Source organism: Diadema antillarum, unplaced genomic scaffold (genome assembly GCF_040938485.1).
Source record: "Diadema antillarum isolate AM-2024a unplaced genomic scaffold, OU_Dant_1.0 scf00000211, whole genome shotgun sequence".
In the NCBI taxonomy this organism is placed as follows: Eukaryota; Metazoa; Echinodermata; class Echinoidea; order Diadematoida; family Diadematidae; genus Diadema; species Diadema antillarum.
The window spans coordinates 359392-385771 of record NW_027271100.1 but is presented as its reverse complement, the minus strand read 5'-3'; the positions used below and the strand labels follow the sequence as shown (position 1 = coordinate 385771).

At 38.7% G+C, this 26380-nt stretch overlaps 2 protein-coding genes across 2 annotated transcripts; one reads left to right on the top strand and one right to left on the bottom strand.

Moving 5' to 3' along the window:
- Positions 1-3008: 3008 nt before the first annotated feature.
- Positions 3009-5192, top strand: LOC139724353 (uncharacterized). Its single transcript, XM_071635505.1, has one exon. It carries the CDS (start codon positions 3009-3011, stop codon positions 5190-5192), a length of 2184 nt encoding a protein of 727 aa, XP_071491606.1.
- Positions 5193-17727: 12535 nt separating this feature from the next.
- On the bottom strand, positions 17728-24575 carry LOC139724301 (U6 snRNA-associated Sm-like protein LSm1). Its single transcript, XM_071635444.1, has 4 exons — positions 24413-24575; positions 22748-22816; positions 20975-21090; positions 17728-20246 (listed from the first exon to the last, which is right to left on the bottom strand). Exons 1-4 carry the CDS (start codon positions 24456-24458, stop codon positions 20073-20075), a joined length of 405 nt encoding a protein of 134 aa, XP_071491545.1. The 5' UTR covers positions 24459-24575; the 3' UTR covers positions 17728-20072.
- Positions 24576-26380: the final 1805 nt, after the last annotated feature.

The following is a 26380-nucleotide window of genomic DNA, read 5'->3' as shown; positions in this document are numbered from 1 at the left end:
TATACTAGAGTACATAATACACTCCATAATCATCTACTTAATTTTTCTTTGATTATATATGCACAAAAATTCAAATCTTAAACCAAAAACAACTCATCAAAATTCAATTAAGTAGTAGTATCTTTCTAAGCGGCTTTCAGTTTTTCCAGTACACACGCATGCACAGAGAGAGAGAGAGAGAGAGTTGGGTAATGATTCTAATGAAATACCACTGTCTAGAAAAAATGCCGTGGATATTGGGATATATTGATCAGATAAGATAACTTATCAAGCCACTATCCCTTTTCTAATCAAGTCGAATCGATGATTCGAAAACGATCGAGGTTTGCCATCTGCAAGCGCACAATCTCGTTACTAATCTCAGTCGTGCTATAAAGAGAATCTTTCTCGCACATTGAAGGAGGGTAAAACGACTGACTATACCTTTTGGCAAACAGTCAAAGGTACCCATTCGTTCATAATCTCACTCCAGCAATGGTTGTCCAGTCTTTTCATGCTTGCAATTTCTAATAGCCAGCTCAAACACAAATAAAATCCTTGACCGTTGAAATGGCCATTATCAATATTACTGACGCATCACAAGGATGCCTTTCAATTACTAGAACACCTTGACTTCCACACGAGCTCTTGTGTCCGTGGCGATGATTTTAAAGGATCCAGGCCTCTGGATGATTTTCAGATTTTTACATTTGAATAACAACTACACAATGGTTATGCTGGGTACAGAGTTTCAGAATTTATAGTGATTTGGATGAGGAATAAGAATGTCTCCAAAATGTATACCAAATAACAATGAACAAGGATAATAACATGGTAGCGTCATCATAGGCATGCATGAGTGTATAAAGGCAGAACAAAGGAAGAAAGCATACATAAATTCTACACAGAAGAACTTTAAAGCACATGCATTGTATGGAATTACATTCTTTTAAATTTCTGAAATGTATGCTAGCATTCTATATGTCATCATCCTTGTTCAATTTGATTTGTTTTGTTTTGTTTTTTTCAGAGTATTGGTTTCTCCGATCAGGACCACAATACATTCCACAATTCTATGCATGGAGCTGCCAATTTATGTACTAAATGACGTAAAATTATGAAAATCGTTTGGAAATCCCCTTTAAGTCTGCAGTTGGTCTTGGTATTCAGAATCAGAATTTCCAAATTTCTAGGCTGTTTGGAGTAAAACCAGCAAAGCGAGGAGACACTTAGAAGTACAGAATGTTCCCATTTTGAAAAAAAAAAAATGCAGAAGATATGAAAGAACACGAGTAAAGGGGTCCCGTTGTGGTGGATAAGGTTGTTCATAAGGCCGTGATAACAACTTGCTAAAATGCATTTTAAAACCATTCTCGCTCAAAATACAGGAACAACATGGGTATGGATTCACTTCATCTCTCTCTCTTTCTTTATATATATATATATATATATATATATATATATATGTATATATTGATAAGCATAGTGATAATCATTATAATACTGTATACATATATATTGTAGTGAAAACTTTGAACAAAGAAAATGGGTTTCAATCGGGATAACCCCTTTTCTCTGCTCAAAATGTTCACTGTTTATCTTTTGTTTCTGGTCAGTTTTCTCTTTCTTTGTTTCATTATGGACGCGCTACCATCACAGTGACGACGCATCTTTTATTTTGATCTGCTTCAAAATAAAGTGTCAAATGTATTGACTCGACAAAGCCCTATGGGCGAAAATTCGTCAAATTTACGTCTCCAACGGAGTTTATATTGACCTACTGTTGTGAATATATATATATATATATATATATATATATATATATATATACATATATATATATATATATATATATATATATATATACATATACGTATACACATATTGAACGATGATAATGCGTAACACCGTTCTGACTATGCTGGGGTATTTAATTACACAATGCCGTAATGAATGATGTGATCTGATCTTTTATGCTTATTATCCTTGAATTATTGCTTAACTCTGGCAGACGAGCCTACTATACTTCGTGTCGTCACTCCTTTTAGGAGGGAAAACGAAAGATAAATTAACTGAAAGTGATAAACCTTCCAATTATTTCCGCCCCTTCTATGTGAAAGAGCGCCGAACTGTGTGTGCGTATAATTATGTGTGTACATATCCGCGAGTGGATATGACCGAGTGTGTACGCTGTTTGCCATCATTATCTGTGTGTGAGTGTGTATGTGTGTGTAAGTGTGTACTCAGTCCTATACCACTGTGCCGCATGGCGCCCTTCGTTGTCATGTAAATGGCGTCCCGCGTAACCTTCCTACGGCGGGCATTTCATTGTGTATTGGTCCGGTTTGTACCAGCCTCTGTACATTTGCGACAGTAACGATCCATCGGTTTTCTCACGCAGTAGGACTTCACGTAGTAGATTGATAGAAATTAGTGATAGCAAACCCGAAAATGTGTTTGTAGACTTCAAAACAAGGACCAAGGCAATCAGCGTTTTTGACCTTTTTATCAGCAACAAGTCTGCATCGGGAAAATGCGACAAACGCTAGCGATCCACCTGCTGGTAAACAAACCCTCAAACTGGGTTAAAGCGCTCATTCGTGGGTAATCATTAAGGGACTGTACTGGTATATCATCAATGGATTCGTGATGTGTCTATTGAGTACAGTAGCTTACCGCTGGCCCCATTGTATACGGGTAAGCTAAAGTTTGATGGCTTTCTTGACTTTGAATTAGAATCGCTGAAAATCCACCTTTGAATTATTTTATTATCACATCGATGACACAGACTGCATGAGATGGACTCATCGCGTCAATATGACAGTCCAATGTATCGGCGAGTTTTGCATGACATACAATGTGTACTCTCTCATCGTATATGTTTGAACGAGACGCAATAACTTCAATCAAGCGGTGCATGAGGTATAGCGATTGTATGAAGACTTTCTAGGGCGTCAAGGGAATCGCTTCTCTACACGTTATGGCAGACAATCCTCAGATTCCTGGTCACTGGATTTTCAAAGGTCATGATGACGACCACAGTAGACACAACCACTAACGTGACGTCGTGGGGTAGTGGTGACAGCGATACGTCGGTCTTTGCAGACATCATAGTGAATGGCACAACAGACTTTCTGTGGACTAATATAGCTTCAACCGTCTTTGCGGAAGAGACTACCAGCCAGGAAGAAACAGGGCTAGAAACCACTGTATCACTTACCACCAGTAAATCTACGTCGATTTCGACCACCGCCGCACTTATTTATAAATCTTCGTCGACCGTCATCCCGTCTTCGACGCAGAACAATGGAACTCAAAATATCGCCGGCGCGCTCCTGCTCGTCATCACCTTTCTGGCGCTGGTGGGCAATGTCGCCGTTGTCATCGCGCTCCGGCACAAGTGCTACAAGAGTCGTGCGCTCTACACCTTTCTCAATAACTTAGCCATCACGGCCGTGTGTGACTGCGTGTTCAACGCTCCTCTCATAGCAGCGTCAATGCTGTCTAATGGTACTGTGTGGCTCGATCTGTCATTTCTCTGTGTTGTAAACTCATTCGTCTTCAATCTCATCCATACTCAGATCATCATGTGCCTCTTGATTCTCGTACTGGACAGGATATTTTCACTCAAATATTCCGACTCATACATCGGAAACTTTATCGGCGTCAAAGCAAACCTCTTTGCCGGCTACACGTGGATTCACTGCACGGCGTTCAACCTTGCCATTATTGTCACTTCCGTCGAGAGTAGTTACTTCGAGTTCCGCTATTTCTGTTCCGTCCTCTACGAAAACAATCTAGTCTTTAATATCTTGATAACACTATTGTGTGTCATAGCACCATGGATCGCCATCCTCTGTAGTTATATTTATATAGTACGTCTAGCGTGGGAGACAAATGCAAGGGACAGTGGGCTGGTGCAAGCTGGGTACGACGAACTTGCCGAATTGCGAGGCACGGGAAAGGAACTGAATCATGCCAAACCCGTCGGGGTGCTGGTCGTTTTGTGGTGTTTATTGATAGGGCCATACCAACTTATCCACATGATCTACGTTTATTCAGGCAGGTCGTCGGGATCCGAAATACTCTGGGTTGTTTGCACAGGCCTAAAATTTATTTACGACTTCTTAGTGTCTGTGGTTATCCTCACAGCTTGGCCTGAAACTTGGAAGGAAATTAGGAACGTTTTTTCTGGTCGTCCAGACAATGCCATAGAGTCGGCACTTCGGGACCATGTACGGATTCCCGGTGTCCGGTCATCCTGGGCGGATGGCAGCGACGGCTCAGTGACCGATAGATCAACTTTAGATCGGTCGACCATCAGCCGGTCTTTCCCGATCCCTGTCTTGTTCGCCACCTCGAACGGGTTACAGCTGCAAGTGGGTGCAAGAGGACGAAGCAACGATGGGGAAATGGAGGCAGCTGACCTAGCAACCGAGAACCAATCAGACCCATATAAACGAGGCTTCCGTCCTCCTCCGCCTTATCTCCCTCCTCTCTTTAGCGTCGTCCATAGCAGCGAGGAGGATAGCTTCAACACCAACAGTAGCTTGCCACTAAAAGATGACGAAGGTGAGGCGATGGAACTGAATGAATCCGCTGACCGGAAGTCTGCTGCAACCCAATTTCAGCTGTCACTGGGGAAAGGTGATGACTTCAAGACACTGAAATCTCTGTCACCATCGACTGAAGCCTCTGACATGGATGTGACGGAGCCACACATCACAAACTCCAAAGATTACCAAATACCTCAAAATGAGTCTGCCCGAAAGGCAGATTACGTCCTCGATGACAAACAAAAACCCGATCCCATTAATGATAAAGACGATCAAACAAGGACTCACGAGCAAGTGCCTAAGATACCAAAGAGAGAAACTGAAGTCAGTAGAACAAAGCGACCCAGTAAAACTGCCACAGACATTTCCCCACGAGCCACTGTCGCTAAAGAGCAAAGCCAACCCAAATCAGAGAGAGAAAGAACGAGAAAACCAAGCGGTCCTACAAAGAGTAGTGCTAGTAACAGGAATAATGGGACAGCTAACGGTGGAGGAAGAGTTGGGGGAGATGGAGGAAAAGGAGGAGGGGGAGGGGAAAGGAATAGGGATGAAAAGAGACAACGCAATCCTAGTGGAAAAAGCACTAAAAGTGAAAAGCCTAGTTCAAGAAACAACAATGCAACAAAGAAGAACGGTGATGCGGCAAAATCTATGTGAGGGGTCTGAGTAGAAAGGAGAAAGAACCACGGCAAGGAGAGGTGAGTCACGGATTTCTGGAGGGATTGGTAACTTGATATGTATTCTGAAAGTTTCGTTTCCATTATATTTTCAATAGATGCGAAACTTTACTGTCGGATCGCTAAACTAAACATTTCCATTTATTATCACGCAAAGAAGGGTAAAAGTATAAGTGAATGGTGAAACGATAAGTTGGTAATCCACAGGTTTATCTTACGATGATACTACCTATACTTCTTACTTTTACACCCATCAATTAATGTACAGTAAAGATTGCTAAAACAAGAACATGACTACGATGGAGGTCCGGAGGGCTATCGATGGACTCGCTTTTACATGTGTTAGAAACTATTATCTCAAACAGCACGAGACTTCACACTTTAATTGAAGAGTTTGTTCGCAAAAACCGATAAGGCCATTTTTAAAGATTTTGAAGTACGGTCTCTGTAATAAAGTACAAAATAATGCCTTTTAAATAATATATTGGTCACTACATATAAAGGTACATTTTGAAGTTATGGTCAAAAGAAGCAAAAATTTTCTTATTATTCTCTTTATTTTTCTTGACCTTTAATCGCAAATATCTCCATTTGGCAAATATAGACTTATCGGTTTTTTGCGAACAAACTCTTCAATTGTTTCCTCATTTTGTTTTCTATTTTAATGCATCACCCATATACTCAAGTAGTTGCAATTCTTTGTAGTAGGGCCTACACTTTGCAGCTTACGTAATGCACATTCTGTTTAGCATAGTCATTTCCAATATTTCTGCAAACTCTCACCTGTGTATATTGGAAAGTTTAAATGCGTAACAAGCCTTGCACATGTAAAATGTAGACTAACATACTAACAGGTCTGCATTGTATAGGTAAATATGACATACCCTGTACATCCGGGACACGAAACCTTCTTTTCCCCCTTCTCTGGGTGGAAAACAATAATGGGCATTAATGTCTACTCTAAATGAAAAGTTAATCAATCAAACCATGGGGAAAGCACAATGATAATGTACACAAGTCACTGCTCACGCTGTTGTTTGCATAAGTCATTAAACGGAAATCGAATGCAAATTTCGTCATGGAAGAATAAGCTGAATTAGTTCTTAGAAGCAGAACAAAAACGTATCAAATCAGACCATAAGCACGGCTTATCATGGCATTGATGTATTTTGGTATGAATAATGGTCTCCCTCGATATATTTGAGAGCGTATCTTGGATGGTAACCAAAATATTCAGTCATTATGAGACATCACAGGTATCAGTGAGTGCTTTGTGTTTACTAAGACGTCTTGTTCAATGTATATTATGATAAATGGAAGCTTACAAAGCAAACCCTTCTCTTTTTTTCTGCAAGAGTAATGGTTTTAGCGGTCGCTCCAGAGAATGAAGATCAAAAGCTATGATCCACAAGAGCATAGATTAGTTTCGACATATATACTTAATGCTGAGTTCCATGCGTGGTGCAATCCGCTACGCACGCCACGACTGGCCATTAGTGGTTGATCGTACAATATTTTGTATGATTATGTCTATATCACAATCTTCACCACTGTGGAATCGTGGTCTGAATCGTAGAGTAATCGTGGTGATGACATCAGGAGGTCAGTCATGGCAATCGTGATGATATAGAGTAGTTTTGGACGGTTCAAAAACCGTCTACGATCTATGCGTTTGACCTCAAGATCTGATGAGATCTGATGAGATCTGATAAGATCACCACAACTACTCCACGACTCAGACCACGATTTCAATCGTGGCGATAGACACAAACAGAATTCTACGATAAGCTACTGCTGGCCAACCGTGGCGTGCGTAGTGGATCACACGACAGTTATCCCATCATTAATGTTTACTGCAGTATAAATACATTACCAGTATACTGATAAGTGTCGAAGATTTACTACCAATTTCCAACGACAATGATATAGTGAACGGCGCAGTGTCTGTACCCGTGCGTCATTCTTTATACATGCGACGATCAATGAGCTAGATTGATGAGCTCTTTTTGGTTTTTTTGATCGTGTTTCCCGATGACTGTGTCTGCCTTATTGAACTCAATCCGCACAGAAGCCACAGGCAGGTTTCCCTATTGTGCATAGTCACTGGGCCATCTCTCCCTCGCTCTCTCAATCCGGAACATGCCATTGTATACCGCTATAAGCTTTTCGAAGCAGGTTCTCTGTGGAATGAAAACAGAGGAAAACTAACATGAGATGAATCATAACTTTGTTTAAACACATTGTCATACAATGCCTTGTCTTTTCTTCCAAACTTTGGAGTGGAAACAGAGAAACCAACAAGAAAAAAATATCATGGACATACATACTTTGACATGTCTATGACTATTTCATTTTCATCACGGCTAATACTAAGAACACTAGATAATCGTTGCGTATTTATGTCGAAGAAGGGCAGTTTTTCAGTCAGTTTCAATAACAACAACTCGATGCAAGAATCATTTATGTGGAAAATTGAGAAAGTTTGCAAATGAACACCGGAACGAACATACCCGAGGGAGGAGTAAAAGTAACAAACTACAGCGGAGATTTATTTAAACTTCCTGTTATATGGACTGTGCGTTGTCAACACTGGCAGGGGTTTTCTGTGCCAGTCGGTACTCAAACCAACGGCGTAGCCAGGATTTCATCTTAGGGGGGGGGGGGGGGCGGTTAGTCTGCGAGGGAGCGAAGCGACCGAGCCCGAGCGAGCGGAGCGAGCGAGGGGTGGGGGGGGGGAGGGTGTGGGAGGGGGGTGTCCCCCCTCCCAGGGTCGCGACTGAACCCGGGCGAGCGGAGCGAGCGAGGGGGTAGGGGAGGGTGTGGGAGGGGGGTATCCCCCCTCCCACAGTAAGAACTTTTTGCATTTTGATGTTGCAAATGGTGCAATTTGATGCATGTTTTTGCGCGTTTTATCGACGTGAAACAGTCCCACTTGTTTAAGGTAGCAGTATATTTTAGTGTAGATTATTATTGAATAATTTGCCTATATAAAATGATATAATTTAGATGCACTTCTTGTATTAATTCTTTTCACTGAATATCATGAACGCGACTGAACCCGAGCGAGCATAGCGAGCGAGGGGAGGGGAAGGTGTGGGAGGGGGGTATCCCCCCTCCCACGGTAAGAACTATTTGCATTTTGATGTTGCAAATGGTGCAATTTGATGCATGTTTTTGCGCGTTTTATCGACGTGAAACAGTCCCATTTGTTTAAGGTAGCAGTATATTTTAGTGTAGATTATTATTGACCAATTTGCCTATAAAATGGTATAATTTAAATACACTTCTTGTATTAATTCTGTTCACTGAATATCATGAACGCGACTGAACCCGAGCGAGCGGAGCGAGCGAGGGGGGAGGGGAGGGTGTGGGAGGGGGTGTCCCCCCTCCCACGGTAAGAACTTTTTGCATTTTGATTTTGCAAATGGTGCAATTTGAAGCATGTTTTGCGCGTTTTATTGATGTGAAACAGTCCCACTTGTTGAAGGTTGCAGTATATTCTAGTGTAGATTATTATTGAACAATTTGCCTATAAAATGGTATAATTGAGATACACTTCTTGTATTAATTCTTTTCTCTGAATATCATGAACGCGACTTATCCCGAGCGAGTGGAGCGAACGAGGGGGTAGGGGAGGGTGTGGGAGGGGGAGGGTCCCCCTCCCACGGTAAGAACTTTTTGCATTTTGATGTTGCAAATGGTGCAATTTGATGCATGTTTTTGCGTGTTTTAACGAGTTGAAACAGTCCCACTTGTTTAATAAGGTTGCAGTATATTTTACTGTAGATTATTATTGAACAATTTGCCTATAAAATGGTATAATTTAAATACACTAGTCTTCTTGTATTAATTCTTACACTGAATATCATGAACGCTGTCTGTTCAGCAATCAAACAGAAAAAGCATGCACACGAGGGTGTAGATAGGGGCATATCCCCTCCCACACGAAGGTGATTTTGCGTTTTCAGACCTGAAATTCAGCGATCTGGTGCACATTTTTGGTGCAATACTTTTTCATCAAAGTGTTAAAATCACGGAATTTAGCTCTTATTCCGAATGTGCACCATCTGTGCGTATGTATAAAGTCTAGTGAGGTAGAGCTTAGGGGAAGGGGGATTCCCCCTCCCGCTCGCGGAGCTTTTGCGTTTTTAGAATTGAAATAAAGCGACCTGGGTATAGCCACAGTCTACTTCTTTGCATGGCGGGGGGGGGGGGGGGGGCGAGCAGGGAGAAGGCATGGGCGAGTATTATCTCCACCCTTCCCTTCCGATGGAGCTTTTATCTTTTTAAGGTTGAAATTGAGATATCTCGCAAACGCATATTTGATGGAAGCAACATTTGGGAAATCACACACACACACACACACACACACAAAAACTGATGGGGGTGGGCTGAGGGAGGAAAGGGTCGATTAAAAGGGGAAATTCCCCTTATACATGAGGGAACCTTCAGTTTTCGGAATATAAGTCTTCTGCACCCAGAATTATTCAGAATTTTTTTGTAAATCTAAAAAGTGTACTTAGCTAGGGAAAGAGGCACAGAGGGGGGAGGGTTTGGGAGGGGGATACCCCCTCCCAAGCACGAGAGATTTTGCATATTTTGAATTGAAATTCAACGATCTGGTGCACACTTTGAGTGAAATATTAAAAAAAAAAAATCTTATTTGATGAAAGGTTGCAAAGGAGACCCGCTTCATGTGCGTGCATACAGTATACACGCATTTTTTTTCCGCCTCCCAAATCCCCGGTCCAAATCTTAGGGGGGGGGGGCGCACATTATGGTTAACAGTTAAATGAAGCTAAAGAACAATATAAAGAGATGTCTACACGCACACATTATGATAATATGGACGTACAATCTACAACATTCAGGTACAATAATATACATTGTGCAGCATTCTGTGAACTAAACGCCAATATGTTCATCAATGAAACATAATTTTACCACTTTTTCTCAAATATAAGATATTCGATTACCCAAATGTCTTGATTACATTAGAATTACTATATTTTACAAGTTCTTGAGTTGGTAAGCTGATTTTCTGTTCTTTTTTTTTTCTTTTTGACATACAGATGTGCCTCTCCAAAACAGATGTCAAACGGTGTCCATACGTTAAAAATGCAACTTCCTTTATCGTTTAGAATCAAATGGGATAGTTAAACTCTTGTTTTATTGTCTGTCATTCTGAATCAATTTCTATCCAGAGCTCACTTTTACGTGCATCCCGATAGTGTCCTTACCTGAAAAAAGAGAGAAAATCTCACGCGAGCTTTGTATATGAATTTCGTATATAGGGATGTAAACAGATAACAGCTCAATATCAGGCTATCAGGGAAAATGCATAAATGTTGAAACATTAGTAAACTGACATATGAATCATTATCTTTCTTCCTGCAGGTCCCGACGTGCCATTGGTCAATGTTGGTCACGTGAGTGCTCGGATAGGACGGATTTCCTCCACGCCAGGTCCATCCCCCTCGGTCTACGTCACTTACACAGGCCGTAAACAAGCAATGCCAATTTTCGTCCATCTTTAATCCGTTTAGGCATTTCACAGCTGCATTTTGAGACTCATTATATAAACAAAAAGCGTGTAAAAAAAAAGAGAATAATGAACGGATATGAGTTCCAAATCTATTTGTGTTATCCATAAGAGTGGGTGCTTTGGAAATGAAATCTTTGGAAGTAAGAATGAGATAGGGACAACAATTAAAAGACACTCACAAACACCCCCCCCCCATAAAAAAATCCTGAAAGTAATTTACCTTTAAAATTTCCATCTATTTGCAACGGACAGTTATAAAGAGAAAGTGCCTGTCACTGTATTTTCAAGCTTATCATACAATATTGTAATCATCAAAGCAGATGACTGTTATTGTCAATGACACTTACCTAAAACAGGACAAATATAAAAAAAAAAAAACCGGTGAAAATGTTGATACCACAGGAATCATGATAAATTCATTGGCACTTATGTCGAGAGATGCTGGGCATTTTATGTGCAAGTAGGCCTACAGTAATCATCATCAGGAGCCATAAATATGCAACAGTAAGAAAGGTGTCGTTGTATGATGACAATGTGTTGTCATAAAATAAGTGATTTTGAGTTCCTCAGTGCTCATTAAACCGTTTATTGCAACAGAGAATTTATTGAAAAAGGTAGAGATAATCGTGATGATCTTAAGAAGGGCATTCTGAAATAGTGTGATATAAGAACATGGTGCAAACCATGTGTAATTCATTCACAGTAATGGAGGGGTCAATTTGTGAGTTATGTGTAAACAGATGAATGAAAACGATGATAATCTATTATTAGCAACGACATGTAAAATGCAGCGTATCGCGTTCTCACGAACCTGCCACGCACATCTCAATTAGATGTAAGCTGAATGCTATTTTAAAACGAGAGGCAATGCTAGAGAGTGAACAAAGGTCTACGATAATGAACGAATCGAATCTTTTTCAAGTGCTAATTGTCATCAATCAAGTCCTTTTTACGTTTGGTTTCAATGGGCTGGCGGACAAAGGGCCGACGGATAGAACAAAATGTACATGGAGAACGTGACGACTTGTCCGCACCGGTTTCGGTCCACACGCAATCATTGTGTGCCCTAACTTTCTAGTGCTGATCCTAATAAAGCCAGAGCTAGAGGAATGTGTACAAAAATCGATAATGGAAGACTTATTATGGCCATTGTGCAGGCTCTCTCGGCAATTGAGACCATGGACAATAGCTTTGACGCTTGGCTTGCTTAAAGCTTTGTGGTCCGAGGTGGGGCGCCGTGGCTGCCCTGTTATTTACATTCTCTGGTGAATGCACATGGGAGTACATGCTTTTCAAGTTGGAAGTGAGGTTAGCAATTGTCATTCCTTTTTCGTCTCCTAGATGTAATGACGTCATGATGTAAAGAATAAGTTGTCTATAAGGACACTAGTAAAACGCTGGGAGAGGGAGATAGTGTGTATGCTGTATCTTAAAGAAAAATGTATCCGAAAATCTGTGCGTTTTCTGGAATACGTAAATTTTGAGAAAGAGTGGATGTAACGCGGTTTAAGGACCTGTCGAAATTTTTGATATTACCGAATGATCATGTCGAATGTTAAGCCATTATTGTCATGGATTACTTAATGATTGGACATAATGATAAATATACAAATGGTATCTTTATGGTGGTAATCCATGCAAACTTGGGGGAGGAATCTATGAGATATATCACGCTTTTCTCTCAACTCACAGAAAGCATAGAAATCTACACCTCCATGTTGTTCTTGTTCCAATAACACACTCCTGAAATGTGACATTCTTCGTGCGATTTCACAGGATACAATGAACAGACAGTTTAGATTATAAGAAGAGTATAAATTTGCTCGAAAGCTAAGACAGTAATTTGTTTAGATGTTGTGAAATACCTCGATTATATCTGGAGATCCTTCAACAACGTTAAACGAAACGTTTCAAGTTATGGATGAGTATCTTTGATTAAGCGACGTCTAGACAGTAAATAAATAGCACACCCACTATACGGAGAAGAACATTACTTTGTACCGCGCTATTAAAGCAATGAGACTCGCTCCCTTCCCTTTTCACTTTTAGCTTCTCCCTCCCCCATCTCCCATCCCTCACTCCTCTCCCTGCTCCCTCTGCCTCTTCCCCTCCCTTCCTCCCCCTCCCTTCCTCCCCCTCCCCGCCCCTCTGTCCTACCAAATTGTAATGTCGATTATTACGTTGCCCATAGCAATATCTTGCATCACAAGGGGCATGAAGGTATAATGCACAATGTAGCGCTCATGAATTTCATGACACAGTGGCATACGCACGCACGCAAAATTTCCATAGCAATGTGTTTCTTGTAATTTACCTAATCATAGCTATATAGATAAAAGTATATATCTTGTGCCTTAACACCAACATCTGTAGACATTTGGACTCAAAGTCTTAACCACCCTCCGATTGTGTCTTGGTTACTTTCATGTTAATACAACATCGCTAGACATATTGCGGTATCTTTGTCGGTGGTTTACATCATGGTACAAAAACCACCTACCAAGCATGATATCTACAGATACAATGGCGCCGGAATGACGTCCTCGTCTGATATTAGTCCGGCATTATTCGGGTCGTCATGTGAAGTTTAAGAAAAGCTTTCTTATAGATTTTTATATATGATGACTGAATAACTTGTTCATAACTTACTGTCTTTTAGCTTGTCGTTTGGAGTATCATGACCATTTTTTTTTTTTTTTTTACATTCCAGAATTTGAATGTGTCTATCTCATGGAAAGATATACCAGGCTTAGACTTAAAGAGGAAATCCAGTCCAAATATAAGTTAGTCTGATAAAACAGAGTAAAATCTTACGAGTTCCACGGTAAAAATTTGACTGAAATCGGATGAAAAATAAGGAAGTTATGACATTTTGAAGTTTTGCTAATTTCTGCAAAACAGTTCTTGTACAGTGGATATGAATATGCAAATACTAACCATGTCATACCCTCACAATTTTCCATTGATCGTGTACAAAAAAAGAATGACGCAAATTCACTGTTTCTGTCATTGAAGTCTGAAACATGATGTTATTCCTGGCTGAATAACGTCAGAATAGTGATCAGTTAGATATACGAGGATTTGAGCCTGGGGCATAATTGCGTTTGAATGAAACACAGGAAATTTCAATTGTTTTTTTATAATGTGAGGGAATCACATGCTCACTTTGCCATTTGAATATTTATCTTGACTGTTCAAGAGCTGTTTCCCCTAAAAACAGCGAAACTTCAAAATGTTATACCTTTTTTATTTTTCTTCCGATTTCAATCAAAATTATACCTTTGAACTCGCAATATTTTACTCTTTCTTATCAGACTAACTTATATTTGGACTGGATTTCCCATTTAATGACACACATAACATGTGATGTGCAATCAGGTTGTCGTTTTTTTTTTCTACTGTATTAGGCTTTACTATAAATAACTTGGAGTAAATGCAATATACCATAGTAACATGACGCTCTTACAGTTAAGATTGCTTGTTACATAAGCGTTGTCACAGTAATTATTGCAATAATTCTCATATGAGCAAGGCAATCGGATCCAGCATAGCTCTTCCTCTTCATTTTATTTTACCACTAATGTCTTTCAACTGCGTGTTCTTTCTTTCTTTCTTTTTTTTTGCCGATGTCTGTGTTGATTCTCTAACACGATCAAGATTTGCAGGTGCTATGGTCTAATGGCTTGCACGTTGTGCGTTCAATATGAAAGTTCGAGGTTCATGCCCTGCCACATACAGCAAGGCATAACAGCTCGACTTGAAAGAGACATTTCAGCTGCTGGTCCTTTCTATACCAAGGTGTTTTTTTTTTTAAATCTATTTAGTCACAGCTAAGAGCTTACTACCAGCTATATAATATTAGCTGATTTCCAGCAACGCCGTGAACCTTTAAAACAAAGCGAAGGTACATTATGCGAGTACCTGTTTTGAAGCTGTATGATTTGGCGCGTTAAGTCGGCGCAATGGGAAAGTCCCGATTTGTGTCCCTTTTTTTAAAATTCATGTTGACTTCTGCGTAAGTCGGCATTCGCAGAAGTCGGCAGATTCTGTCCTCTCTCGTGCATCTGTCTCGACTTACGAGATCTGTATACTGAATTATTTAGCGCTTCATGGAAGAACAAAACAATTTAAAGGCGCTGTGTATAACCAACTTTAAAAGCATTATTGCTTTGATTGTTGACGTTGTTGATGGTAACAACTACTTGCATCATTATCATTTCAATCATTTTTATCTTCATCATTTTCAGCATGAAAGCTACTGCTACCAACGATAACAACAGCCCGGTGTAATACAATGAGTAATTTTGATATGTCACACCTCGTCATGATCAGTTTGTGAAGACAAAATGCTGTTTAAAATGGATTTTTAACATAACGATGAAATTCTTGGTAAAATATCTCTCTTAACAAGTTAAATTTCATAATCTTGATGTGTTATCAGCTCAACAGAAATACGACGAGAAAGGGGAAACGAAATGATTTTCCAATATATAACTTGTGAACTTTCCCATTTTTAGTATCTCATTAAGTTGGAAAGTTGGACGATTTATTTTTCCCCTCTTTGAATAATGTTTGTCTTCAAAAGACGTCAGACAGAATGAAAGAAAAGTTTGAAAAGGACGAATGACTCTTTTTGTACTTCAAAAATGTAGTTTAATCACTTTTATGTTTTAACATGTCTTATGTGTGTGTTCTATGTCTCCAAGACATTCATTAATCTAATTTTGCCAGTCTTCTCTCTGTTGTGCTCAGTGATATGTAAAGAAGCTCTTCAGTCTTTCCGCGACGTTTTGTAATTCTCCAACGTCGTATCTTCCACCCTGTACCCATTGTCTTTCACTATAATATTCATTCTGTGCAAATACGCAATAATGCATTACTGATCATCGTGTGTGTTAATTCGGTACAGGTACTTATCTTTAGTTCTATGCCTTGATATGTTGTAATTTTGTACAATTAACTATCGCATTGCAATCACTGACCAGTAGCTGGATATACAATGCTCACTCGTCTTAACCCATTGAAAACGGGAAACTGTGTTAATTAATGCATTAATCCTATGGGGAACTTTAGTATTCGATTGTTTCGCGGTTGACGAAATATTCGTTTGCTTTGGCGTTTCAGCTGTTGAGAACCTGTAGGGCGCCAGCTCTTGTCAAGTTGAGAGATCGATGCGAGTTCACATTGGCAATAACATTCGTTTGCCCTCTTTTCAAATAATTATGTGCAAAGACATTGAATTAATTTCTATTCAATTCTGAGAGACTAAAAGTTCCTGTTGATGATGTAAGATGTAGTGGTAAAGACTCTGTACAAGCATCGAATGGAGAAATATCTGGAAGAATACATATCTTGGAGGACTAGAGGTGTACAAAGAGATTGTTTACGACGTTAATGTAGCTTTAATGTTTGCATGCTAGACATCGCATATAAAGAGAAAATAGAATATAGAGCTATCGTTTTTACAATTTTATATGCTTCTTTATGATTGAATGATTATTAAACTACATGAACAGCAACCACTTGGTTCATACAATCTTTTGCTATGTTACTGTCTTATGATTTTGTTCTTAGTGGTAATGTCTGCACTATACAGCGAACTGTATTTCAGTTTTTTTTTTTTTTTTTAGGTTCAAGTAATTGTTATGACATCAAATTTGATATTTACATCAGCTGCATTAATTATTAGTTTTTTGCTCTCTCTCTCCCTCTTTTCCCTCTCAATCTCTTCGTATGTATACTGTGTACAATATACATGTATATATATATATATATATATATATATATATATATATATATATATATTATTTTGGAAGGGAAAATAGGATCATAAATAAAATGTACATGTGTAATTTTCTAATTCTGTTAATCAGATTCATTGGGCGTTTGGATAGAAACCTGCTCATCCGTATACATATTTCCAGCTGAGAGGAAGATGCCTAATAATTGGTAGTGTAGGGTAATTTGATTCAGATGATGATTATGTCAAACAATCCAAATTTGCTCAAAAATGTTACCTCTAGTTGCTGAATTGTAATGAGACAAATTTTATGTATCATATATGTACATGTTTATATATATATATATATATATATATATATATATATATGCAATTATGACATCAAATTTGACAGCTGCATATATCTGCTGGTGTTTTGCTCTCTTTCTCTCTCTTTCCCCTCTCAATCTCTCAATGTATGTATAATGTTAAGATTTCACGTATTGACTCCATGAAGAAACAAACTGGTGATGCATTTTCGGCCAATAAAGCACGAGTTTATTTGACTGAAATTTTCGGCGTCTTACGCCTTTTTCAGGAGTCTTGATAAGCTTTATTGGCCAAAAATGCATTACCATATTGTCTCTTTATATAATATATATATATATATATATATATATATTTATTTATATATATATATATGTATATATATTATATATATATATATATATATATATATATATATATATATATATACATGTATATATAATATAGGCGTAAGAGAGTATAATTAGTATTCCATGGGAGACGTAGCTTCTTCTTCGTATTTCCTTTATTCTGTGTTCAAGCTTTCGGCCGTTTCGGCCTTCATCAGGATCTATACAGACAAACAAAATGATGAAGGCCGAAACGGCCGAAAGCTCGAACACAGAATAAAGGAAATACGAAGAAGAAGCTACGTCTCCCGTGGAATACTAATTCTACTGTCTTACGCCTATATAATGTCTCCACGACCTGGAAGTTTAAACATTGGCACATTTCTTGCATCTATATACATCTGTATATATTATCATTAATATAATTTTTTCTTACGAACAGTCTTAAATGACATGATGGACGCACATTTTAAATCAGTCCATTTTTTTTTTTTTTTGTATTCTGAAGTTTATGGAACCACTCTATGACATACTTTGAAATCCTGTTCGTGGTTTCGAGTCAGATAAACCATGTAAATACATGTACAGGCTTTGCAAAAATTAGAAGGTCTGTGCAACAAACAGTTGCTATAACCAAGGTGGTATCAGATGTAATTGCTATAACATTACCTCTGATATTCAATTAATCTAAACAAGTTCAATAATCTTTTAGGTACATGTATAATGTGGTAAATGTAGTACACATACATGTACATTGTTTATTTTTCTGCATCACATGCATAAATGAAAAGCAAAGCAATACAAAATGAAACAAGACATATCGGTGGAGTGTTAAATGAATGTTTCTATCCCTCTTGGACTCTGTATCCACACATAATCCAACCTTGTAAGAGTTCAACTGAAGTTTTGTCAACATGATTGCAGGTTCTGATCACAGGTAATTTACAAAACCACAGATTGTCAAAAGACTTAAATTGTTAAATGAAATGTGTTCATGAGTACATTAACACAAAAACACAGACACAAGCAGAATTTGCATACCCTGAGGCCCCTCTTCAAAGACTCTAATATCTCTGTGATAAGATGTTGTTTTGATGCAGATGGCAGTTGAGGTAAAATATTAAGAACAGATTTCTACAGTCAACCTTGCCTAAGTCAAATCTATTTGGACTGAAGAAATAGCTTCAACTTAGAGGAAATTTGACTTATGAGGGATTAAAATCAATAGAATATAAAAAGAAGAGGACTTGAAAAGACCTCCAACTTTTGCAATTACATGAATTACTAGTATGCGAGGTCGACTTAAGCAGGGTTGACTGTATGTATCTACAACAAAGAAGTCTAGAGTCAGGAAGGTGATCTGATTTGATTTGAAGAAATGGTTTAAATGTAGTCAATTATCTGTAAAATGAGGAATGTTTGCGTGCATTTTAATTTCGTGAATTTCGCGAGCCAAAATTTGCGAAATTAAAATGCACACGAAAGTTCTTGTCTACACTATATGCATTGAATGTTAGATGTAACATACGAAAATTTCATGCTGCAAAAAAGGCCGTCGGCTACAATTCGCGAAAATTTCATGCCGCGACAATATCTTGTTTTACAGTAAATAGGTGACTCTGCCTTACTCACTCTATGCAACCTTCAGCAAGTTAGGAAGAAATCTACTACATTTTACCAAAACCTGCACAATTTTGGTTTCCATAGAAATTTAGGTAATCAGAGATCTCTGTGAAACAATGGGCCTGCATTAAATGCCAGTTTTTACTGCATTGTTCTTATCAGTCAAGTTCAACAGCATCCAGTCCTTTTTGAAATGCTGCATACTTCAGCGCTACACAAACCATCATGGAACTGAAACAGCATACATGTATAACTTGATGCATTGATAATAACAGCCATAATACCTTCTTCTTCTTTTTTGGTGACATTGATGAGTAAATAGGAATAGCACATTAAGTTATCTAAGTAAATGACACACAGGTCACGAATAATGAGGGTGTGCTTGTATGTGTACATGTTTTGAACACTGACTGGAACTACTTTGTCAAACAGTGATCACACATTGGTAAAACCTGGCCACTGACTTTTCCAAAACTTCCAGCAAGCATTTGGTTGTCAGATTGTACAAAGGTTTTTGGAGTCAGTGAAAGGTTGTCAGAGTTTGGTTACTTGTTGAAAGAGAGTTTGGTTACTTGTTGAAAAAGAGTTTCATTGGTTACAGCTATTTGCTGCTGCATTGAAAATTTTAAGTAACTGAAGTGGAATTAAAGCAAGGGCTTTTTCTTATATTTAGCACTTGCAGACCACTGGCAGAGACTGGCTTAGGACTCATCTTCAGTGGCTGTGAGCCTCTGTTTTCAACCAGGATGTGTTAATGCTAACCCAGCGTAATCTCTGCTAAACTATAAACTATGCATACATTTGTAATGTGTCAGCCAGAAACCTAGTACACTGTATACAATGTACAAAGAAATATCTTACCCACTTCGGCTTCCAGCAGTTTTCTCAAAAGAGCACAATCAGCCATTTATAGTTGATTAAATGCAGCTGGAATTTACACCAAAAAAATGATTTCTGACTGTGGCTCACAAACAAGATCCGCCTCAATCCATCATCAAAACAATTTTTATTGTTCTGAATAACATGTACATTGCAATACTTTGGATAATTCCAGTGAGAAGGTAATTTTCATGCATAACAAAAACAAATCAAAGGAGGTATTAAAAAGTTCTTTTACTGTCTCTGTCTTTGACACAATCAGCTATGCTGAATACAATGACAGCATCACCAATATATCCCACGACTGGCAGCATACAAGTCTTAATCCATCAACTAAGATTAGCTCCTCCAAGACATCACATCACAGCAGTTCTGAAGAGTTCTGTCTATCTCTTCAACCTTGAAGTACTGTACTCCACGGATGTTCTTTTTGCTCTTTCAGGGATATTCATCAATGCCCTGTTCTCCGTGAGGCTGTAATCCGCGCTCAAGAAGTTTCTTGTTCCTTGTCTTCTCCTCCTCCTGTTTCTTGAGCTGTTCCTCTCTCTGAGCTTCCAAGATTTCATCAATTGAAACCTCTTCTAGATCATGTGTTCCCTCATTCTCCACATCCTGAGAAAAAGAAGACATAAAACATGTTATGTGCTTCCCAAGTAATATTCTTTTCCCTGTAGGCATAGGAATTGTCCATATTGGTGATTTTTATTCTTTTTTTTTTGTCACCTGCCTTTTTCATTGATACATGTACCATCAGGCAGGGTTAGATTTACAGAAAGACCATAAGTCAACTGGTGTCTTTTTCCATTTTACATAAATCTGACTTGTGAGAATACTTCAACTTCAACTTTATTTTTCATTTCCATTAAATAAACAGGGAAAATCATATACAATGCTTTAACATTACATACATGTACTTGTAATTTCAAAAACATAAATTAACAAAATACATGTGATCATGAGAAACAACATAATTGCATCTTTTTTTAAGATATATGTGCATAGTACAAGGATGGGAATGTAAATGGAGGGTTCCACTAACAAGCCAATAAATAATAACTCTGATAGACAATAAATAGAAGGGATTTATGATTACCTTTAAATAGAAAACAATTTTTCAACTTATGAACTTATGCAAGTTCCACACACATAAGTACTGTCAACATTATACTTATGAAAATGCTGTAATATCTAAATTTGGTTTTGGTAATTCCTTGGCCAATACAGGATGAAAATCATCTATTGTCAGTATTTCAAAGTACTTTCAGTCTGGTCTTTCAGAGTAAAAAAAAAACAACCAAACAAACAGTTTACAGATATGAGCATAAGGAAGGAATACTTACTATCTCACCGAGTAGTACAACATTTTCTCCTCGTACGACAAAGACTCCCCTGGGGATATCTCCATACTGTTTGCCAACGTGTATCCTCTCAATGGTACGATGAAGCACGAGATTTGCTACAAAATGACCAAAAAACAAACAAACACACTCTCGTCAAAGTTTTTGTTGTACAGGGGAAACTCGGTATAACGAACACTGCTATAACGAGATATCGGTTATAACGAGGAAATTTTCCCGGTCCCAAATTTCCTTCCATGCAAGTCTATGTAAAATGCTACTCTTATAGCGAGATCGGCTATAACGAAATAACTGCTATAACGAGATAAATTTTGTGACTTCCAAACAAAGAAAAACATAGTCAATCAAACCTGATATAGCGAGGTAAAGCAAAATGCCTTCGATAAGGCTTTTACTTCGCCTGTGCTATCATCTTCCGAGATTGTAAAGTCTTGTACACACATAATCATTTTCTTCAGTGCACTCCAGCTAGCACTGCATGTTGTACGTGTAAGTGTGTGTGTGCGTGCACACTGATACATACAGAAAATGTGGTGGGACGGCCATATGCATACATCACATCATCATGACGTTTAGCAGGTGTGAGGCAATCTGATGCTGTGATTGGCCTTCTACGGAGGGAATTCCCCATCTTCACACACACACGCAGTCATAATGTACATACAGAATGTGTCACATACACACACAGCATTGTGCAGACCGTTATATTCAAGCTTTCCACACAACACACACCCATAAGATAACCACATACCAATCCACAGACGATCTTGATACAATCGCAAGCTATATAAATTTACAAATTCAAGCATCTACAATTAATAAGAAACACATTCTTGATATTGGATTTCCTTGGCGAAAAACATCTTCTTACCCATAAAGGTGAGTATTTCCCTCACACAAAATATCAAGTTATCAGTATTGATTGAAATATAATGGGTAGTCCCACATGTGCAAATTAATGTCCTTATGTTATGCCTTCTTTTATGCCTACTGATATAACGAGATATCGGCTATAACGAGGAAAATGACTCGGTCCCGACCATCTCGTTATATCGAGTTTCCACTGTATTATGAAAAGCCATACTACATCAACAATTATGAAAGACAAAAAAAAGTGAAACACTTCCTTTTATCCCACAGACTTCTCTATGACCTTATGTCCCCCCCCCCCCCCCCCCCCCACTAATTTTGCCATACCACTCTACACTACTCTTCCCTTGATAGCTTAAATGCACAGTATGCATGCACTCACTCATGCACATTTCTCAAGTCGGGGATCCAGGAATTCTAAAAAAAAGGGGGGGGGGCGCAACTAATATTTCTGGTGCCACTTTCATGTTTCATTTCATTTTTTTCATTTTTATTTCTTTTGTTTTTAATGAAAAATAAAGGTGGGGGCGTGTGCTGATTGCGCCCCCCTCTGGATCTGCCACTGCAAGTGGTGGGTAAAGTATACATCCATGCATCAGCTAACAAGGGTAGGGTAGTGTAGAGTGGTACAGTACGATAAGGGGGCCGGGGGGGGGGGGGGGATCCATAAAGATGTGTTTCCTATCCCAACAACTCAGCACCTAATTGAAGTCCATCATACCTGGTACACATGAAATTTCAGAGATTATCCTTACTTATCAACTTACTATCATAAAAGATACTGGCTTCACTTTTTTACTGCTATCAAATGTTGTATCTGGTCAAAAGCACAGCCTTATAATTGTCTGCATTGCATGTGTGGGCATTATATGACATCAAACTCACCAAACTGATCAATGCTCCTCAAGATACCAATTAGTGTTCTTCCATCTCTCAGAACAACAAGCAACTTCTCTGTAGATGAGTAAAAACAATAAACATACATTGTAGGAATGGTCTGAAAGTAGCTGAAAATAGTGTCTCATTTCCTTCATCTACTGTACATGCCATATATTTCACAAGGTTTTTTAAAAATCTTTATGAATTTCATGAGTAGGGATTTATTTGCAAATTCATTTTAAAATGCAAGAAAACATAACTCTGATCCTGACATGCATGCATACATTTCTCCATTCAGTACTCTACTCCACAATTGCAAAATTGTAGGGAAGTCCCAATTGGCAAAAAAATTAGACATGCTAAATATATGGAGAGGTTTTTATTTTCGCGAATTTTGCAAGTCAGTTGCTATATGTGTGATGCACACATGAAATATACATTTCTCCCTTTGGTACAGTACTCCATGATCACGAATTTAACCACTCGCAAAATCATAGGGAAGTCCCAATTCATGAAAATTTAGAATAGCTAAATATATGGTATATACAGTATGATGGTGTATAATCATGAGTTCAAATTATGTCCCAATGTGAAAAAAATGGAAAAAAAAATACAAAATTTGCATGACAAGAATAAATGAATCACTTGTCTGACGTTGTAAGGCAAATAGGAAACTCCTGCACCAAAATGTACCAGATACACACACCTATCCACCACACTCATCCGATTATAGCAGGGTATGAAAACCTCTATTACCTGCAGTATACACCCCTAATTCCTATCAACACAAGAATAAACATTTATATGACTGTGTAAACAATAAAGTCAATACATTCTTTGTTGTTATTGAGGCATTCTAAAATCAAGCAGACTAGAACTTTATCTCCACTTTAACAAGGTGTTGAAGGATTCGTGACAGCATCAGGTCATCGGTCAGGACAATATCACCCCATCCACAACCAGAGGCACGGAGCCCTGTGAGAACATTGCAGATTGCTACCATAAATTAGTCTACTGGAGGTCATCCCATGAGACTGACACCCACAAGTCATACATCCCATGAGTTCAACATTGAAAACAGGTCCATGAGTCATACAGCCCATGAGTTCGACACTAAGTAAAAACAGCCCACGAGTTCGACACCGACAGATACAACACGGGACTTTAAAAATAATGTGTCGGTCTTGTGGGCTTTGTTAAATAGTAGTTAGGTGTCAGAGTCATGGGCTGTATGACTCATGAGCTGTATAACTCGTGGGTGTCGGTCTCGTGACGGGCACTCGAATTACTGTGAGTGTTATAGACCTCCACTACCATTGCTTGCCCTGTGTATGGAAATTTGTGTGCATGTGAACAAAATTTGAGGATGTGTCATTAAATGGATAATAGCAGAGACAGAGTCTATCACGATGTACGCGACAATAGATGAAGTTTAGACTCAGTAAACCAAACATACAGAGAGTCTATAGAGCTGACCTGCTATGTACAGGAGAAACTCTCGGCCCTATTAACAGAGTAATAAAATCATAAAAACAAAACACTAACACACGCTAGTTCTAAGATTTATCTGATCCCTTTGCCACACGAATATACGTATATGGGACTAAGCGTTACATCGCTATTTCTTCTAGGAATCACCAGTATAAAGTAGGCACCATCAACAATATTTACTGTTAATTTCGTCGATAAGACTAGCTGTTCCTGGCATGTAATCCATTCTGTCCAGAGTATTGCATTAGACCCAGCAAATACACCACTGGGGCACTTGCGGCTTGAGCTGATTTGTGACGGGAGGAGCGAGATCTGCATACATGTGATGAGATTCGGCGGAAGAGTGTGGGTCAACAAATAGCTAGCTGAGCGCGAGCGGGTATTGTGGGCGCGCGGGGGCCGGGCGGGCGGCGTCTTTTTTTTAGAGGGCGGGCGCAAGCGGGCAGAATCAGACGAGAAGTTCTAAGTACCGGTAGGCCACTGCACTGTACTGACTTGCGATGATGAAGACGGTGCCAGTCTGAAGAGGACACAACAATGATACGTGGTGTTGATAACTATAGCCAAAGAGATTTTCTCCTCACGTACTGATTATAATAATAAGCTCTATAGCACTCGACAGTCGATCGAAGACATTTAGTTCTGTGGTACATGTACTCAATAGTATTCATTCATTCATTCATTCATTCATTCATTCATTCATTCATTCATTCATTCATTTTTCTATTTCCAACAGAAACATTATAAATATTTCACTTTTTCTTCCTTTTTTCTTATCTATGAGATTGTTAATTATGATTGTTTTTGTTTTTGTCCCCTTTGTAAATAGTTCCTTTCTATCAATTTCCCATGCGCTTGTTATTGCTGTTAAATAGGCCTATATGTCAAAATTACCACCACATGTCAAACACAAATTTCATGTCAAAATCTGATTAACCACAGATGTCATATAACACTTCGACCACATAAATGTCAAAATTTGCATTTTTACTGCAAATGTCATAATGCGTCAACCACAAGTGTCAAAATCATTGCTTGCATTATAATGAAAAAACAGCGAATCAGACTTTAATTTGATCAACGTTTGTTTGTCTGTCCGTCTGTCTGTTTATTGGGATGAAACTTGGTGTGTGGATAAAGGTTGATCCCAGAATTACCCGCAAATGTCACGCGTTGAAACCGCAACTGTCAAAACTCAATATTGTTTTAGTGAGAAAAATAATATAATGAAATAAAACGGATTCAAATACAATCAGATCAAATCAGTGCCTATATTTTATGTGTATATGGATATAAATCGTCTGTTTAGAGCAAGGGCTTTTAATTCATTAGTTAGGCAGGCCTGAATGAATGAACGATGGAACCAGCGGGAGACAGACTTTTGGTAGCATATCAGCTACATCTTTCAGGGCAATGCAGGGAGGGTTAGACATATGTTAGATAACAAAATTGGTGATTCCTCGGAATATAATTGGATTGTGTCAAAACATCTTGGTTACAACTGTATATAATTAAAATGGAAAATGATTTTACTGCTATTGTGATGGTTATCTTTAGGCCTTATCAATACTGCGTCTGTGCGTTGAGTGCGAGCGTCACTATAGAATCACAACTTTTTTATTGCTGTTATCGGACATTTTCATGAGTATCATCTATTCAAATACTTCCTGAACAAATATTTGTGCACTGTGCATTTTGCTACATATCCATTTTGAACATTATAGACTAAAATGGCCCTCACAGGCTCAATATCGGTAGCTAGACTATATGCTGCCAACGGGTGCAGCCATGTTATATGTATAGAGCAGTGGCGAATCCAGGGAGGACCGCAACCGGCGCACGCCCCCTCCTTCTTTTTTTGATGAAACAAAAGAAATAAAAAGAAAAAAATGAGGGGGGGGGGGGGAGGGGTGCGTGCGCCCCGCTTTAATTTTGTAAACGCGCCCCCTGTTTCATACGGAATTCCTGGATCCGCCCCTGTAGAGTGAGTCATCTCATGATGTATTATTTCTCTACAACCCTGATGAAGGTCTAGAGAAAAAATCGAAAGCTTGGCGTCATTTTCTTGCACTAAATAATATTGTTCGCAGACTTCGTTCTTAACTCTCTTGGTTCAATGAATCTTCGTGCACTTCTCTCTCCTATCTC